Genomic DNA, 17,422 nt, shown 5'->3' on the forward strand with positions numbered 1-17,422 from the left:
GCCCGGTAAGGAGCGACAGCCCCCAGCAACGATGGGTTAAGTTCCTTTCCGGCCCCCCATTCATAAAAAAGGGGGGAGGGGGAGGGTAGGGAAGCAGCGCATGCGCCTGGAGGGTCTCTTGTGCCCACCCATTCATAGAATTGGGGACGGCGCGCATGCGCAGAGAGGCCCCCTTCCCTCCCATTCATAAAAAAGCCATTTTCCCAGGCAGTAGTTGCAACACCGAGGCGGAGCGGGGAAAGCTGACAGCACTGTGCAGGCGTTTCAGGTCGCCGGGATCAATGCTGTTTCATCTGGCTGGGGTTTGCAGGGACAGCCACTGACTTGTTTGGAATTTAGGATTAAGTACCTATGGAGACATGCTCCTGACTGGATTACTTAAAGTAAGTAGCTGATTTAAGGATCTGAGATCCCACTCCTTCCCCCGACAAATTTGATCTTGAAGGCCATTCCCTTCCTCCAAAAGGGGCAAACGTTGCCTGCTCCCTTTTTGGGTGCACGTCCCTCTAAACTTTTCTGTCCCCGCAGACGGCTGGGAGGCAGCCGCGAGGAAGTCCCGCTCCCGCAGCCTCCCATCCTTGCCGGTCACCGGGCTGCGAGTGTCCACGGCCAAGGGATGCGCTGTTCCAGAGGGGGCATTTCCAGCTTTCGCTCTGTGTTCGGATCTCCGCGTTCCTCCAACTCCCCCTCTGGCTCCCCCGCTTCCCTTCTCCCTGCGCTCGCCCGCCTCGGACGCGGGGAGCTAGCATCTGCCCCTAGCCCGACAGGGGCGAAGGAGTCGCCTCCTGGGGCTTGGGGGGCTCCCTGTGGATAGGTCTGTTCACCCGCCCCGTCGCCCTTTGCCGAGAGGGATCGCTTCGCCCTAACTTTCTTTCCCCCACTGCAGTGGCCTAAGCACTCGACGTAGATATTTTTCCTTTTCTCCTTTGGATCCCTGATGGGATCCCTTACCAGCCCCTTGGGTGGGTCTCGTCGGAGCTTAGGGTTCCCAAGGTGTCTCCCTCCCGGGGCACTTTTGATCTCGGCTCCTGAGCGTGTAAGATCTTTACTGTTTGACCTTTGCTCCTTCGCATTTTATTCTGGGCAACTGTTTCGCAGTCGCCTTTTTTTTCCTTGGGGCTGAGTAGGGCTCCGGTTTCCTCGGGCCCCATCCCCACCCTTCTCTAGATTCTGGTCGCCTTGCTTTGCCCCTGGGATTCCCTTTGGATTTTGAGGAGTGGGGTTGGGGGGCAATGCTGTAAAGGGGGTGGAGAGGGAAGTAGGTTTATATAATGCCGAGATGGAGAAATCCAGAGAGGAAACGGTTGCATGCGTAGCAAAGATAAGGCTTTTTTTTCCTCCTGCTTTCTTGGTGGTACCAGTCTTGACGTCACCGGGGAAAGAAAGGGATAGAGACCTTACATTCTGAAAATTCATAGTTGATCTAGAAATGGAAAACTCAGAGAAAGGCTTGGAGGTGAAGCTCAGGGGCACCGGCTTAGGCAGTTCTAGCCAGTGGAGAAATCCCGGCCGCATCACTAGGGAAGGGGTTTCCATGTCTCCTCTCCTTTCCCATGCCGACCATCAAAAAGCATTTAGACAGTAGCTTCTGTTGTGCAAGAGATTTCTCAATTCTCTTTAGCTTGGGAAGGGGTGGGGAGAGAGGTGAGGAGAAAGAGATCTTGAGGAGAAGAAAATTGTTGCTTTTCCTGGCCCAGGTGTTGAGGAGAGGCGAGAGGGAGCTTGGTTGGACGTGCCCCAATCTCGCTTGAGGTGAGTTGGAAAGAGAAGTGCAAGACGTGGAAGGGCTGCTTCCAGTTCACCTATATCACGGCTGATTTGGGGGGGAATCCATGTTTTCATGGATGGCTTGATAATTAAGTCGTGGAGCTGAAGTCTTGTGAATCGGATCTCCCATGAATTCTCCAGTCTATTAGGTCCCCCCACCCACCCCCTGCCTGGAAAATGGTGAGATATTCGAAAGGAGGAGCTCTGATGACATTTTTTGATGCTTTTCTGGAAGCTTTGCTTCATGTTAAACAGGGGCAGACAGGTGATGTTGAGAGAAGCCCAGCAGTATTGTTAAGAAATGTGAAACTGGCTTTTAGGAAGCTGTGAGGCATTCCTTCTCCACCCCACCCTACCCCCCCCCCCCCCAAGTGCCTGGGCCCTAGGGGTTAGTTAAGGATCTTCTCCTCTTTCTTCCACTAGATTAACAGTAAATTAAAGACTAGCTGGTGGAAAGGATATGGAACTGCTGGATCAGTTGTGAAATGTTGGGTTATCAACCTCTGATAAGATGATACGGACTGAAGGCCTTCTCCAGTGTTGCAGCAGTAGATTTCACAATATTTAGAGTTCCCTGGATCTTCACCCAAGTAGAGCATCAAACACTGAGAGGTCTCAGTTTTTTCCCTTCTCTTTTCTTTCTTTCTTTCTTTCTTTCTTTCTTTTTTTTTTTTAAGGCAGAGGGTAAAGAGAGAGCAAGAGAGGGTTGACATTTGGTTCTCTGGGGAAAAGAGTAGAGAGAATATTTAGAAGTGTCTAATGGGAAGTAGCATTTCCTTTCTTTTCCAACCCCCTAGAGAGTTTAATCCATTTCCAGGACTCATCAGGCATTTCCCCCCTTTGACCCCACAGAGCAGGACTTTATTGAGAAGCTGAGTCACTAAGATTGGGTCAAGTAGGATGGTCCTTTTGGTACTAGATTTGAGAAATTCATCCTACATATCTGACAAATGTTCTTTATAGAGGGAATATCTTTAAGAAACGAAGCTCTTATCAATTTGTAAGCTCCAGTATCATTTCTCCCTTTCAGATGGCTTTGAACTAGTCTTTTCCCTATTCAATTTTCCTCATTTGAAATTGTAGCATCTTCAGAGATAAGTTTAAAAAATTGAAGGGGGAATGACATAAATAATAATAATAATAACTGATACTTAGGTTATAAGCATTTTATGCCCTATCACTTGAGCTTTCCCGTACAAGCATCAAAATGGCTCCATTTTGCAGATGGGAAAACTGTGATTGAGAAGTTAAATGACTAGTCCATGGTCATTAAATATTAATGAATCAAAGAGCAGAGGCCATCTTTCCCAACCCTCTCATTTTACAGATGAGGAAATGAGACTTGGAGTTTACATGATTTGTCCAAAATCATATGGGGAGGGGTCAGAGGTGGAATTTAAACCCAGGTCCTTTGACTTAACCAATATTGTGACTCTTATTTAAAATAAATTGATAATATGGCCTTTTAATCCCAGCTGGTTTGAAGGAAGCTGGAGAAGCTAATATTTTGAGATGCAAAAACTTCCTTTTGATTTTGCTTCCTTCCTGGTTTAAGCTGCCCAAAAAGCAAATCTATAGTTTTTCTTCCAGCTGAATTTAGATTTTCTTCAATTTAAGGCTAGGCCACTAGATTTTTGTCACTGTTTATACTAAGAGATTCATCTGATTTTAAAGAACGATGAATCAGAAATGCTTTTACTATTTGGGGGGGAGGGGTGTCCTTTTTTTTCCTTGGATTAATATAAGCTCCTTGAGGGCAGGAATTGTTTCATTGTTTTTGAATCACCACCCTCCTCCCCATCTAACATAGGTCCTGGCACATAGTAATAATAAATACTGACTGATTAATTGATTGATTGATTGATTGATTGATATAGCACTCAAAGCTTATCCAGTATCTGCATCTGAAAGTTGCTTTTTTCTCCTTGCCCTCATTACTCATGGGAGATTTATTGCCCCTGGGTCTGGGTTCCTATCCCCATCTGAGCAAGTGGCAAGTGATAATCTCATTGTGGAGTCTCTGGTGAATTAACTGATGTCTTTAGCTAGTTTTTGGCCTTAGAGCACCTTGGCTTTGAATCCCCTGGACACACTGAGAAGGCTAATCCCCAGTGAAGAGAGAGGGAAAGTTTGGGGGCATTGATTTGAGTGAGTGAATGGTTCTCCCTAGGTATTATGTCTTGTCAAGGAAGAATAAATCAGCATAAATAATCACTTTGTTGATCTTTTATAGATCTGTCTTATAGAGAAGGAATTCTGACCTAGGTAGAAAATACTACATGCACTTTGCAAACCTTAACTCACTGTATGTGTTAGCTGTTATTTTTGCCATACCAATAGAGGTTTCTCAGGAAGTGATCCAGAGCCAGTCTTATAGCTCCATTTACTTGTCATTGATTGAAGAGAAGCCTCTAGTGAAGTACAGAAGTAGGAAATGATGGAATAGCTTTATTACTCCTTAGTACTGACTTGGGAAGAAGCAGTTTATATGCTGGCAGACCCTTAACTTTTAGATCTTAATTTTCCCATATGCAAAATGGGGAGACTATTACCCCTTGGGGACGATAAGGGATTCTGCAGCTAATGCCAAACCTCTGGGGAGCACTGGGAGATACTTAGTGTCCTTCTTATTCCCCAGAATGGCAAAGTCTAAGGCTTCTAAAGATCATCCTGCAAAAGGAGAGGGTTGTTTCAGGAGAGCTCTGGGACCTCAGGCTGTTCTATAGACTTGAACAGGGCAAAAGAAGAAAGGGGTAGATGGAGAGGCTTATTCTGAAAAACCGGGAAAGAAGACTGACAGGCTTTGGTTTCAGGAAGACCTGGATTTAAGGCCTGTCTCTGACATATAGCTTTGAAACTTTGGGGCAAGTCAATTAATCTTCCTGTGTTTGAGGACAATTCTCTAAGTATGTTGCAGATTGAATTTACTGTTAGGCAAATTCACAGGTCCACACTACACATATTTCACTTTGGCATACAGGCTCACAGAGAAATTAGGGAAGCAGACTAGGATAGTTAGTTCTGGAAGTAAAGGGAATTTTCAGTTCTAATTGATGGAATAGCCCTAGTGTAGGCTGATCTTGGACCACCCCCTGGAAGTGGCTTTCTTTGGATAGCATTTAGTCATGTAATATTTCTGCCTCAGTGATATCCTTATCATCTTTTTAATCCTGGGGTGAGAAGTAAAAATGAAAGAAATTCTTTTAGGTTTCTCCCTCAACCCCTTGTTCAAAGGATGAGCCTTTGCTCTTTGACTGAAGAAGACACTGAACCTAGCTTAGGCCAATGTTTCCCTGGATGCATTAGGTGCTTAATTTGTGAATGTTAAGAAAATAACCTGCAGGGTTAGCATAACAAAACTTGAAAGTTATGAGCAGACTTCAAGTCATATGTTAAGAACCATTCAAATGACTGGGTCAGAAGTTTTGGGTTGGAATGCAGTCTCAGAACTCTGTCATTCTTTCAACTGATTAATTGAAAGCTCAGATGAATTTGGAGTGACTTTGGAGCATCTTCCTATGACAGAGTTGACTATTGAAATGAAATTATTCTTGTGATTCTCTATCTTAACTAACAGGTGATTCTTGGGTGGGAGGGAGGAAAGGTTTATGTTCTTAGCGATGGAAGAGACCATAGCGGGTATCTAGTTCAATGCCTACCAGAAGCAGGATGCCCCATTAAATATCCCCTAACAAGAGGTCATCCATCCTCCACTTGAAGTTCTCCAGTGACAGGAAACTTATTACCTCTAGACTCAAGTGGCTTCTTTCTCAGTTATAGCAGAGTAATCCAATTTTCCACACCACTCCAGAATAGAGGATCTTAGATTTAGAGTTGGGAAGAATAGCAGAGGTCATCTAATCCAACCCCTTCATTTTACAGATAAAACCAGGCAACTAGGTGGCATAGTGCACTGAGCATTTGACTGGGGAGACAGGAAGATATGTCAGTTCTGCCTCAGGGACCCTCTTGTACATCAAGCCATTTAACCTTCCTCTGTCTCAATTTCCTCATCTATAAAATGATGTTTCTAGCATCTACCTCACAGGTCATTGTAAAAATCAAAGAGAAGGTAATGATAATAGCTCTAGTATTTTATAATGCTTTAAGGTTTGCCAAGCATTTTACATGTGATCCTTGCAACAACCCAGGGAGATAGAAACTATTATTCCCATTTTACCATAAGGGAAACTGAAGTTCAGAGAGGTTGTGACTTACCCAAGAAGTTTCAGTTAGATTTTTTTTTTATTACAAATATAACATCCACTACACCATCTTCTAGCTGTCTCTAATAAATGTAAAGTGCCTGACAAACTTTAAAGTGTCATAAAACTGTTAACTCTTATTATATATATTTATTAACTTGTCCTGGGTCACCTTGTATCTGGCAAAGTCAGGATCTGAACCTATGTCTACCCTGTACACTCATATCGAATGCTCTTTTGCCCTTCTGTGGTAGAAATAGGACTTGGAGGAAGGAAAGAGAAGATATTATCATTTGACATTGCTAAACCTCAGTTTCCTCATCTGTAAAATAAGAAGGTTAAACTTGATTACTTCTATGGTCCACTACAGCTCAAAATTCATCCTATAATCCCTTCTGCTTAGTCTTAAAGACTGAGGATGCCCTAACAAAATTTTCCTCTCTTAGAAGTCTGCATGGTAACTGAATTGTAGGGTGACTAAAGAGTTTCCAGCTCTGTTCCTAATCAGCTGCCTAACTAGACACAAATCACTTAGCCATTCAGGGCATCTTTGAAAGGAAGGGAGAAATCTCAAATTCCTTTGAATTCTAATCACTCAGTGACTCTCATTTTCAACTTTAATGTTCATTTCTCCTTTTTCTGAAAGTTAGTTCAAGACTACTCAGTTTTTTAGATTCGGTAAATGAAGTTGAGATCTGGCTTGGCTGGACTGTAACGTTGCCCTGAAGAATCATAGATCTTCCAGGGGAGCATGACACCATGCCTCGAAAGTGGAAAGAGCACTGGATTTGGGGTTAGAGGCCTGGGTCCTTGCTCAACTAGTTAAGTAATATCTCTATGACCCTATCATGTAATTGGAGAGATTAAGTCACTTAACATTGCTGAGCCTCAGTTTCCTCATCTGTAAGGCTAGGGGGTTGAACTCAACTCTGAATCTATGATCCCATAGTCCCTTCAGCTGACTGGGTTTCACTGCCCTTGGAAAGTTGAGGTTGCCTGGGGAAAATTTTCCTCTTTTAAAAGTTTGCATGAAGGGGCGGCTAGGTGGCACAGTGGATAAAGCACTGGCCTTGGAGTCAGGAGTACCTGGGTTCAAATCTGGTCTCAGACACGTAATAATTACCTAGCTGTGTGGCCTTGGGCAAGCCACTTAAGCCCATTTGCCTTGCAAAAACCTAAAAAAAAAAGTTTGCATGATAACTGAATGTAGGCCCATCAAAGAAATGAGTATTTATTCATTATTTTGTAGTTTTGGAAACACAATTGATTTGATGAGTCTTTTTAGACAGGTTTTTTTCTAATATCCCAATATTATTGAGAGGGAGGGAAAAAGCTCTAGCCTGTTTCTAGGAGAGTTGAAAGCCTCATCATTTCCATACTGGAAAACCTAGCAGGTATCCTGTAAAGATGTACCAATCTGGCTCCCTTGAACCCAACATATTGCCACATTCCTTTTTCCCCTTTCCTTTATTCCCCCACTATATGGTGACCTCTTGAAAAGCTAAACTAACCATGTTTCACCCTGATTGAGTTTATATTACTAATTAACCTTTGCTTTATCACAGCAAAGTCACGAGAGACTCATATCCAGGTATATGGATGACCTCAACTTCACATAAGGAGCATTTACAAATCATTTGTACATTTCTGTGCTAAGGCTCAGGGATACAAAGCCCTTGGAGTTTATAGACTATTCAGTGGTCCACAGGTTTGGTGATAGATAAAGAAGTATTGGAAATTCATGGTAGTAAAATGTATTGAATCTGTATTCAGCCTCATCATGTGATTATTGATTGTTTCTGGAAGTCTGAGAGGCCATTTCTACCTTTCTCCCCCTTAATGCAAATTGTAGCCATTCTCTCTGAAGGAGGTTTTCCTGAATGGTTGGTACATGCATCCTTAGCTAATGCTGCTCCATTTCCTTACTATCTAAAACTTAACAAGATGGATTCTCTGACTAAATGTAATTTTGGTTTTGGACTGTCTGTTCAGGATCTATCAAATTGGCAAACAATCTCTCCTTAAGAAACCCCAATGCAGCATAATCTCTACTTTCTACTTTAATTGTAAATCTTTTTCCTCCTTGTAGAGAAATAATTTACCTATTAAACTCCACTTACGTTCTTTAGTTTAGCTTCAGACTATCCAGTGAGATAGTGTCACAAGAAGTAGGGACATTGATCTTCTGGTCAACATGAAGGAAGCCTTATTTGCTTATTTATTTATTAAAGAAATATCATTTAACTCCAACGATTAGCTACAGAATAGCTACAGAAGAAAGTTATCTTTGGTCAGATGGTGTGACCTAAGCAGATTCATTGAAAGTTTCTTTAATTTTTGTCTATTTTGGTTACAGTAATCAGGAAGAAGGATGACACCAAATGAGAAAGTTTGAGGCATTAGAAATGATGAAAAAATCTGAATCTTCTTGTCGGAAGGAAGCTTAAGGAAAATGATACTGCTAGAACAAGAGTATACCTTAAGATTTTCTGTTGGTGCTAGTTCCTGTCTTAAAGAATAACATACAGATAGATATACCTATATCACAGTTTACATTTTAATCCCAGATATTACATTCTACCTTCAACTCAGAATATTTTGGAGCAGGGCTGAATTCCATGACTTCGGTTAATGGTCCAGAAAGACCTTACCAAAGAAAGAATTAGGGAGACCTAGGCTCTGCCAATAACTGGTTAATTAGATAATATGACCTTGGACAAATAGCTTTTTCTTGCTGGCCTAGATTTCTCTCTACAAAGTGAGGAGATGGGATTCAATGTAACTCTAAGGTTCCTTCCAAATGTAACATTCTGTGTGTCTATGTTACTAGCTCCTGTACAAGTTACTTTGTTGAGACAAAAGCTGTTTACCCAGAGGATTCCCTGGTAGGATTTCCCACTTAATTAGTGCCCCATGATTCTAGGATTGGAGTCTTAAAGTTATGTTGCAGTATCCAAGAGTTTGCCAGGTATACAATAGTAATTAGATATGTGGTCTCAGTAGAAGTAGCAATTTTTAAGAGTCTAGTCTTAGTTTAGTAGTGGGTTAAAGAATGAAATAATTTGTTTCACTCAGATTTTCCTTTTCCTTCAGGATTTGTTTTGTGGACTTTGAGGCTGAAGGGCTGAATTTACCAGTAAAATAACTAGTATTATAAATTTGATACTCAAAAGAAATTTAGAGACACAGGTACCTGGAGAGAGTAAATGTTTCCAATTCAACTTGGTTTCATCAAATGTATTCAGCACCTTTCCTTCTGAGAAGTAGAGGCAAGGAGAGAGGGCATTACCAACAGAAAGGTATCCTTTGTAAACATCCAGAGGTAGACTATGGATGCCATGTACAAGGAACAGCAAATAGGCTATTGGGTCTGGAATGGAAAGTGCAGGAGGGAGACTTAAATAAATCTGAAGATAAAAGTTGGAATCAGATTGTGGAGGACTTTCCAAGCCAGTTTCTATTTCTGGTCTAGAGGTCAGAGGGAGCAATTGAAAGTTTTTGAGCAGGGAGGTTGACATAGGCTCAGTCTTCTGTTTGAAGATTAACAGTTGAACAATTCTCACATAGTAGAAAAACCTGGATTGAAATTCAGGTCCACTAGCCCCAAATAAAGTATTTGTTCATAAAGGAATGTTCTTGTATTTGACCCAAGAAAGTACTTTAGTGCTACAGTGGACTCAAAACTGAAGCATCTCTGACAGTTTCATATCTGCCCATCCAGGTCATTCTTTCCTTCTTTAAAATGAGGGTGATAGACTTGATCTCAAAGGTCCCTCCCAACTCTGAATTTCTATTTTGAAGTTTGCATCTTTCTGAACCAGACTCTGTTGAGATATTCAACTCTGCTGAAAAGCACCATACTTTCTAGAAGACTGAGATTGGATAGATATACATGATTCAGTTAGTTAGGGTCACCATCCTTCATTCCTTTGAAAGGAAATGTTTTTCTTTCTATCCCTTTCTCCACCATTTCCCCAGCAGTACTTTTATTTCCTGAGTACTTTGGGAGAACTAGAACCACTGCATAGCACAAACCTAGAGACTTCAAGGTCTCTTGGGGACCTCAGCTAACTTGTTCAAGTAAGAGTAGGCGCAATGGGATTTAAATGAGAACTGCTCCCCTTGCCAGGAATAGTCAATTCAACAATTTCTCTGGGTGGAAAGAGGCCTTTGGGCTCACATGAATGCAAGGTTGGGGAGAAATCTGTTACTGAACAGAATCGAATCCTTCCTCCCAATTTTCTTTTCCTTTCTCTTTTCTGACAGAAATCCCATTTCCTTGAAGTAGAACTGTCAAAGCTAATTGATCATTCATGCTCTATAGGAATGTAAAATCTGTCCAGTATTGACTGCAGCAAAATAATTGCTTTTTGGCTAGACTATAGATTAGCAAGGGAAAAAATTGTCTTCTCCTAATCACTCCTTTATAGAAATAGCATTTTTTTCCACATGGGGATATTAATCACTTTGAGGTGATTCAATGATGATTTTAGGGAGGAATGGAAGTCATTCTATCTCTGGTCTGAGTACTCTATTCAAGCCTTCTTTAAATGAGCTGATCTTTAGATGACTTCATATTTCTGACCAGGCTCTTCTCATGAATAAGAAAGGATCAGTTGCTAATTAAGAATTAATGAGAAAGTATTCAGTGTAAAAATATCTAAAAGGGGGAAACAAATAACCTAAAAGGCCTATCCTTTGAAGGACTGGAATTGTTCTCTATAGACAGAGGATGTCCGGACCCAAGTGGCCAGTTCTCCTGAAGAACAGAGAAATGGGCATGACTTGTCAAAAATAGCAACCATCAGGAAGGCTACAGCTTTTTCAAACATTCTTTCGATACTTAAGTGAATGAAGGAAAACTGCCTTTTAAGTTAGGATGAGTAGATGTACTAAGAAATGGTTCCTGGGCATATAAATAATATCAGATTCTTGATTCCTTCTCCCTTCCCCAGACCCCTACCCCAAACAAAAATCAAACCAAAAAATTTGTATGGGAAACTCTTGTACCATTGGTCCAAATAGAGATTTAGGGGAACATATTTCTTCATTCCACCCTCCCTTTTCCCTGGAATTCATGAACTTTGGGATGGAATCTTCCCAGGCTGGGCCATTTTTTTCCTTTTCCTTTTGGATTCCAAATACTGTCCCTTGGGCAAAGGTCTCTGAGACTCATGCTCAAACGACTGCTACTTTAAATTGATCTGCAGCGGAATTCCAAAAGTAAAGGTCAGCAGGCGAGGAAATTGCACTTCTAATAGAAAACAATGTGCACTTTCTAAATTTGAACCAAGCAGTTTCCGCTCTTTGATTTAAGTTTAGTTACTTCCTGGGGTTCCGTGTCAGGCTCTGCAGTTGAATCTCTGGCCCCATTCCAATGTAAAATTGCACTCTCCCAGTGAAATCAGAAACTGAAGTGAGGTCTGGCTAGCTATTCTAGTAAATACCATTTATCCTAAATATTATTCTGCTCTGCGTTTAGAAATTGGTAACACTCGATTTTCCCTTAGTTTATTGTAATTCCCCTGGAATTAGATGGCCACAAAGGGATGGGCTACTATTATAGAGAGTGGTATGTATACACTGATATTCTGGGTCCCCGAGGAGAAAGGTCAGAAATGATATTTTTTTACCTTCTCCTTTTATGGGCCTCCCTCCAGTGAAGGGTCTACTTGCACAGTAATTGTATGTGCCTCAAGTTATATTAATACAAATCTACCTTAGAAGGTAGTGGCAATATATAATGCCAGTCTATCAGAAAATTGATGAACATATTGGCAATTGAGATAATGAATTTCTCTTTTCTCTCTTTCTCTTTCTCTTGACTCTCTTTTTTTAGGACCCCTAGAAGTCAAGTTTCTCGGAGCAGTACTGGATCTCTGGCCCCTATGGAGCCTCCAGTCCCCCATAGTATCCCTGTCAGCCCAAGCTCAGTCATGGTCCAGCCCCTGCTGGACAGCCGCCTCCCATATGGCCGGCTTCAGCACCCACTCACTATCCTGCCCATTGATCAGATGAAGACAACCCATGTAGAAAATGACTACATCGACAACCCTGGCCTGGCCCCAACAACTGGCTCTAAGCGACCCCGGGGAGGGTATCCTGAGCCAGCCCCAGGCCTTTCTCGATGTGACCAGGATGTCACCCATCCTTGGATCTCCTTCAGTGGGAGGCCCAGCTCTATCAGTAGCAGCAGCAGCACATCTTCAGACCAGAGGCTCCTGGACCACATGGCCCCAGCCCCTGTGGCTGACCAGGCTTCCCCAAGGGCAGTGCGCATTCAGCCCAAGGCCATCCACTGCAAGCCCCTGGACCTGAAGGGGATGCCACCCCAAGAGCTTGACAAACACTTCTTGCTCTGTGAGGCCTGTGGCAAATGCAAATGTAAGGAGTGTGCCTCTCCTCGGACTTTGCCTTCGTGCTGGATCTGTAATCAAGAATGTCTGTGTTCGGCCCAGAGCCTGGTCAATTATAGCACCTGCATGTGCCTGGTGAAGGGGGTCTTCTACCACTGCACCAATGAAGATGATGAAGGCTCCTGTGCTGACCACCCTTGCTCTTGCTCCCACTCAAACTGTTGTGCCCGCTGGTCCTTCATGGGGGCCCTGTCTCTGGTGCTGCCATGCCTGCTCTGCTACCTGCCAGCAACTGGCTGTGTGAAGTTGGCCCAGCGGGGCTATGACCGCCTGAGCCGGCCCGGCTGCCGCTGCAAACATACCAACAGCGTCATTTGCAAGGCAGCTACTGCAGTGGACAGCAGCAAGACCAACAGACCTGAGAAGCCTTTCTGATTTTTTTCCCTCCCCAACTTGTTGCCTCGGGCTTTGTCTCTTCCTAATCCACAACATTGCCAGAGAAGACTGCAAAGGGGCCAGGTCTTCTGTGTCCCTGAAGATTCCTTGGTTCATCCTCCTATCCCCTCAGATTTTTGGGAAGAATCAGATTGGTCACCTCCTCCTTCCTTTCCCAAACAAGGCACTTTGGGCTATATTCAGGGTTTTGGAACTTTTGTGTGGTTTTGGTTTAACTAGTACAGAAGTGGGGAGGGGGGAGGAGTATTGTGTGATATGGACTTAAGATTTTTCAGAAGACAGAACATAGATGTACACACACACACACATCCGGAAACTGCAGCTGCTTGGAATGCCTTCCCAGCCCCCTTTCTCCCTCCCTCCCTTCCTTCCCTCCCTTTGTCCCTCCCTCACCGGATAGGGGTTGGCTGCCTGGGAATCTGAATACCCCAGGAATCATTAACTAGGTGGCTTGGGTGCCTCTGTAGAAGAGGACTGGATTCTCAATTTCTCCCTGCTTCCCCAATGTATCACCAATGTCTTGGTGAATGTGAAGAACTAAACTGCCATATCCACACTTTAAAACAGGAGAGGGGCCAGTTAAGTACAAATCTGGGGAAGGTGGGGGGAGATGATGTTAGGCGTCTTCCTGCCCCAGGTTACAATATTAAGGGTGAGTTTTAGATTAACTTCCAAATACCTTTTTCCTCATCCTCCTCCTTCATCACTAATATTTTCAAGATGTTTCCACCTATAGCCTCCAAAATTCATTCTCTCATTAGCTCTGATAAGCTGTCACAGATTTAACTGCTCACCAAAGTTTTTTGGGTTTTTTTTGTTTTTTACCTCCGTCCACATTCTTTTTGGAAATAATATGGGTGGAGCAGGCAGAGGAAGGAGAGATCAAATGTCATTTTTGCCAATGAGAGACTGATCATCATATCCAGTTACTACATTTTGCTAGAATAAGTAAACTTGATGGTAACAGATTTTCAAGACAACCATTTCCTTCTCTGCTATCTCCAAGTGCTGCTTTCTGGGTCTGGTTGGGGGAGGGGGGAAAGAACATCCTGAGGAAACACAGTCCCTGTTCTCAATTCCCATCCCTGTTTCTGACCTTCCCCTTCCCCACCCATAGAATCTTGAACAGAGTCAGTCTCCTTGGCCAAATGACATTTGAAGCTTGTTGGGTTTTCTCCTCTTGCCTGCTGCTGCTGCTCAGCTTCATAGCTTCTCATGTACAATAGTGTGTCTATATCTTTGTAAATAGAGAGATGATAAAAAAAAAGTCTATTTTAGTGTTAGCCAGTGCTAGGGGGAGAGCCAGAAAGGCCCAGATGGGGGAAGTTTTCCCAAGGGGGTTCTGGAATAGAATGCTAGCCAGTGGTAGGCCCCCCAAAGATTCAGTGACCCTTTCTTTCAAGGTGCTAGAAGAAGTAGAATGGGCACATATGAAATGGGTACGTACTTGTTGCATGCAAAAGCTGATCTTGTAGCTTTCTTTGGTCCTCCCCCATTTGTTGTGTTTCCTGTCAAGTGGAGAAAGTGTCCTGGGCAAGGCCACCAGGGGCAGATAGAGTGGGCACAGCAATGTTAAAGTTGTGCCAGACATAGATAACATTCTCCAAGGAATCTCATGTATTCCATGGAGAATAATAATCATCCTTTTAATAAGGAACAAGGGAGGCAGTCTATAGTCCTGTGTAGGATACTTTCCAAGGACTTTTTTTTTTAAAGAGTGTAGTGGTAACATCTGATTTAAAATAAATTAACTGTAACCATAGGTATTTATTGATTGGGGGGAGGAGGGGCTTGTGTTTTAGACTTTCTTATTTATATAAATATTTGCTAGCTTGTAAAAGCAGAACACGGAATTACCACACCTGCATTTTCTGGTGCTGGTTCATGTAGCTATCCTTGCCATAGACATATTATGATGGATATATATATATATATATATAGATATATATAAATGTTCTTGCACAAATCTGAGGGAACAGTAGGAAGGGAAACACATTTACAGCCAACCACTTATACCAATTGAATGTATCAGATGTCACTACTAAAGGAGATGATGATAAAGGTTTTCCTGGGAGAGGATTAGACATCCAGACATCCTATGCCTGCCTAGCAAGAGTCATCCATCTGCATCTGCTAGGTAGTGGATGGTGCTGGAGGGCCTCAACTGACCTCCATGGGAACCTTGACTGAGTGGTGGGCTAGCTACATTTCGATGGCCATTCCCCCTTGCACACCCATTCTGTGGAGAATTGATTGACCCCTGCACACACCCACACTGATCCTCTACACAAACACTTTCCTTACAAAGTAGCCCCCAGGACCTTAACTTCCAGTGTACATAGTTTGTTAACCTCATTTCTTTGGATATTTTCCCCTTTGGTTTGTTTTTAACCCTATTGGGCTAAATGTCTTCAGCTCCCCCCCCCCCCCATTTCTCTGCCTCTATTTGTGGCCACTTGAGCAAAATGTAACTGTTGAAAACCTTTGCTAATTTTTTTTTTGGTAACTTCTGATCTCCAAACAATTCCTTAGCCTGTTTCTGCATGAGGGTCTTCACCCAATTGGAGCTGCAAACTTGCTGAGGTTCATGCTTTACAGGTGTGAGACTGCAGCAGGCCACCTGATAATGAATTCTTGCATCTGGCTATTTGCATTGACTGAGAGATTGGTGGACAAGAAGGCCCATTCCCTCTCCTTTTAATGGTACCACTTCCCCTTTCTACCTGGCTTAAACTACCTGTCCTTGCTTGGAGTTAAGACCCAAGGGCAAATGAGGTCACTCATGCAGGGCAAATATATCCATTTAGGAAGTCAATGGTCATCCTGTAACAGGTAATAAATCCTAGCCCCCTGAGCTCAGGGGGATATGTTTTGTTTGTTTGTTTTTTTATTAGGGTGTCTCAGTGAGAACCACTGTGGCACCTTGAGGATCCAGGTAGATGAGGGAAAACGTCCAGGCCATGCTGGCAGTCATGCCCAGGCCCAACATTTCTCAGTGAACTATCCAGCATATTCCCATTAAGATGTGCCACGCTTTTTTTTTTTTCCAAGGGGTAGACATAAGAAACTTTCATAGGCTTTATAAAACATCTTTATATTCCCATTATGACATTTGAATCTCACAGCCTTGTCGGATAGCTGGGATATCAAGGCTGAGACCTCATTTTACAGATGAAGAAACTAAAACTGAAGTAGTTTATCCAAGGCTGGTGATCTGAGAAGACATCACAGAAACCCAGGTTCTGGGCTTCACAAGGCTTGTACTCTGTTCACTAATAATGCTCAGGATGGTATAGGGTTAAGTGAGAGCTAAATTGACCCTTTTAACACCAACTTAGAGCTCCTCAGAATGTCTCCATGGGAAATTAACTAGCACAACATTTTTATCCTTGCTAGCCTTTTGGTTCCCTGTCCTTTTGGAAGCAGTTTCACACCCCTTCTGTAAACTGCAAATCCTGAGTTTTCATTTTTTTCCCTGTCGGTAACTGCCTAGGGTGTCTGTTCTCACCACCCCAAAGTTTAATTTCGTTTTACAAAAAACTTTTCACGTTCCCTCCATCCATCCTTACCCTTGCTTTTTCTCCTTCATTTTCCCCTTCACCCTCTCACCCTGCAACAAAAAGTTACCACAGAAGGGTTCCTTTGTATAGAATATTTATTTTGAAGCTCTATTTTAATAGTATTTATTTTAGAAAGTCTACTATTGTAAGAGTTCTTCTGTTTGTGAAGAAAAAACAAGTTTAAAAACTGAATGTACTGATCTAGAAATATATATAAATATATATTGTTAAATATATTCAAGACTTGTGGTGTGTTTGTGTATGCTTGAGAATGAGTGTGCTTATTATTATAAGATCCTGACTTGGTCTCCCTGTCTGTTGGTGCAAGATTCTAAATGTCCTCTATAACCTATAACCAAATGGCCACCCTCACTCTTTCAGGTTGGAAATTGCCAAACCCTTTCCTCAATAAAAGCCTATCATATATTTTCCCAGAACATTCAGAAAAGGAAGCTAGTTAAGCAATTTGAGTACCTTGACTCACCTTCCCCTTATTTGTAAGCAGGATGGAGCAACTGGTTTAATGTATCAACTCCCAGGAAGAGTTAAGGATTTTAAGGTGAAAGGGAGGAAACAAAGCTCTTTCTGTTTGGGTTCCCCCCTCCTCCCTTAATGGGACTAATGAACATTCCCTGATATCTGTCCATCTTTGCCTTGGCTTTAAAAGCTCTGAAGGAGTAACTGTCCCTCTTTGATTCTTAGCATAGATCTGTCCCTCTTTGATTCTTAGCATAGATCTGTGATCTCATCCATGTGTGTTCCCCTACAACCCATCCTATATCTTCCTCTGTATACAGAGAGTCGTATATCACAAGCTCCTGAGAGGAGGACAAACCCAACCAATTCCCTCATGTTTATGTTGCTGTATTTATTTAATTATTTGAGGGAGCAGGACATTTCTGTCAATCCATCTATGAGGATCCTAAGGTCTGGTAGCCTTTATGGCAAGGTAAAGACTGCCTTCTTTCTTGACCTCTGTCTTCATTTTAAGACAAGAGAATTTTTCAGTTTGCACAGCTTTTCCCATGTGTGTTTGGAAGGAGAGGGATTCAGAACACCTGGGTTGGGTTCCTGGCCT

At 42.6% G+C, this 17,422-nt stretch overlaps 1 protein-coding gene across 1 annotated transcript; it reads left to right on the top strand.

The window, feature by feature from the left end:
- The first annotated feature begins 203 nt into the window (after positions 1-203).
- SPRY4 (sprouty RTK signaling antagonist 4) lies at positions 204-17,273 on the top strand. Its single transcript, XM_074212719.1, has 2 exons — positions 204-383; positions 11,812-17,273. The coding sequence occupies exon 2, from the start codon at positions 11,861-11,863 to the stop codon at positions 12,761-12,763; it is 903 nt and encodes a 300-aa protein (XP_074068820.1). The 5' UTR covers positions 204-383; positions 11,812-11,860; the 3' UTR covers positions 12,764-17,273.
- Positions 17,274-17,422: the final 149 nt, after the last annotated feature.

This window comes from Macrotis lagotis, chromosome 1 (genome assembly GCF_037893015.1).
Source record: "Macrotis lagotis isolate mMagLag1 chromosome 1, bilby.v1.9.chrom.fasta, whole genome shotgun sequence".
NCBI classification, from domain to species: domain Eukaryota; kingdom Metazoa; phylum Chordata; class Mammalia; order Peramelemorphia; family Peramelidae; genus Macrotis; species Macrotis lagotis.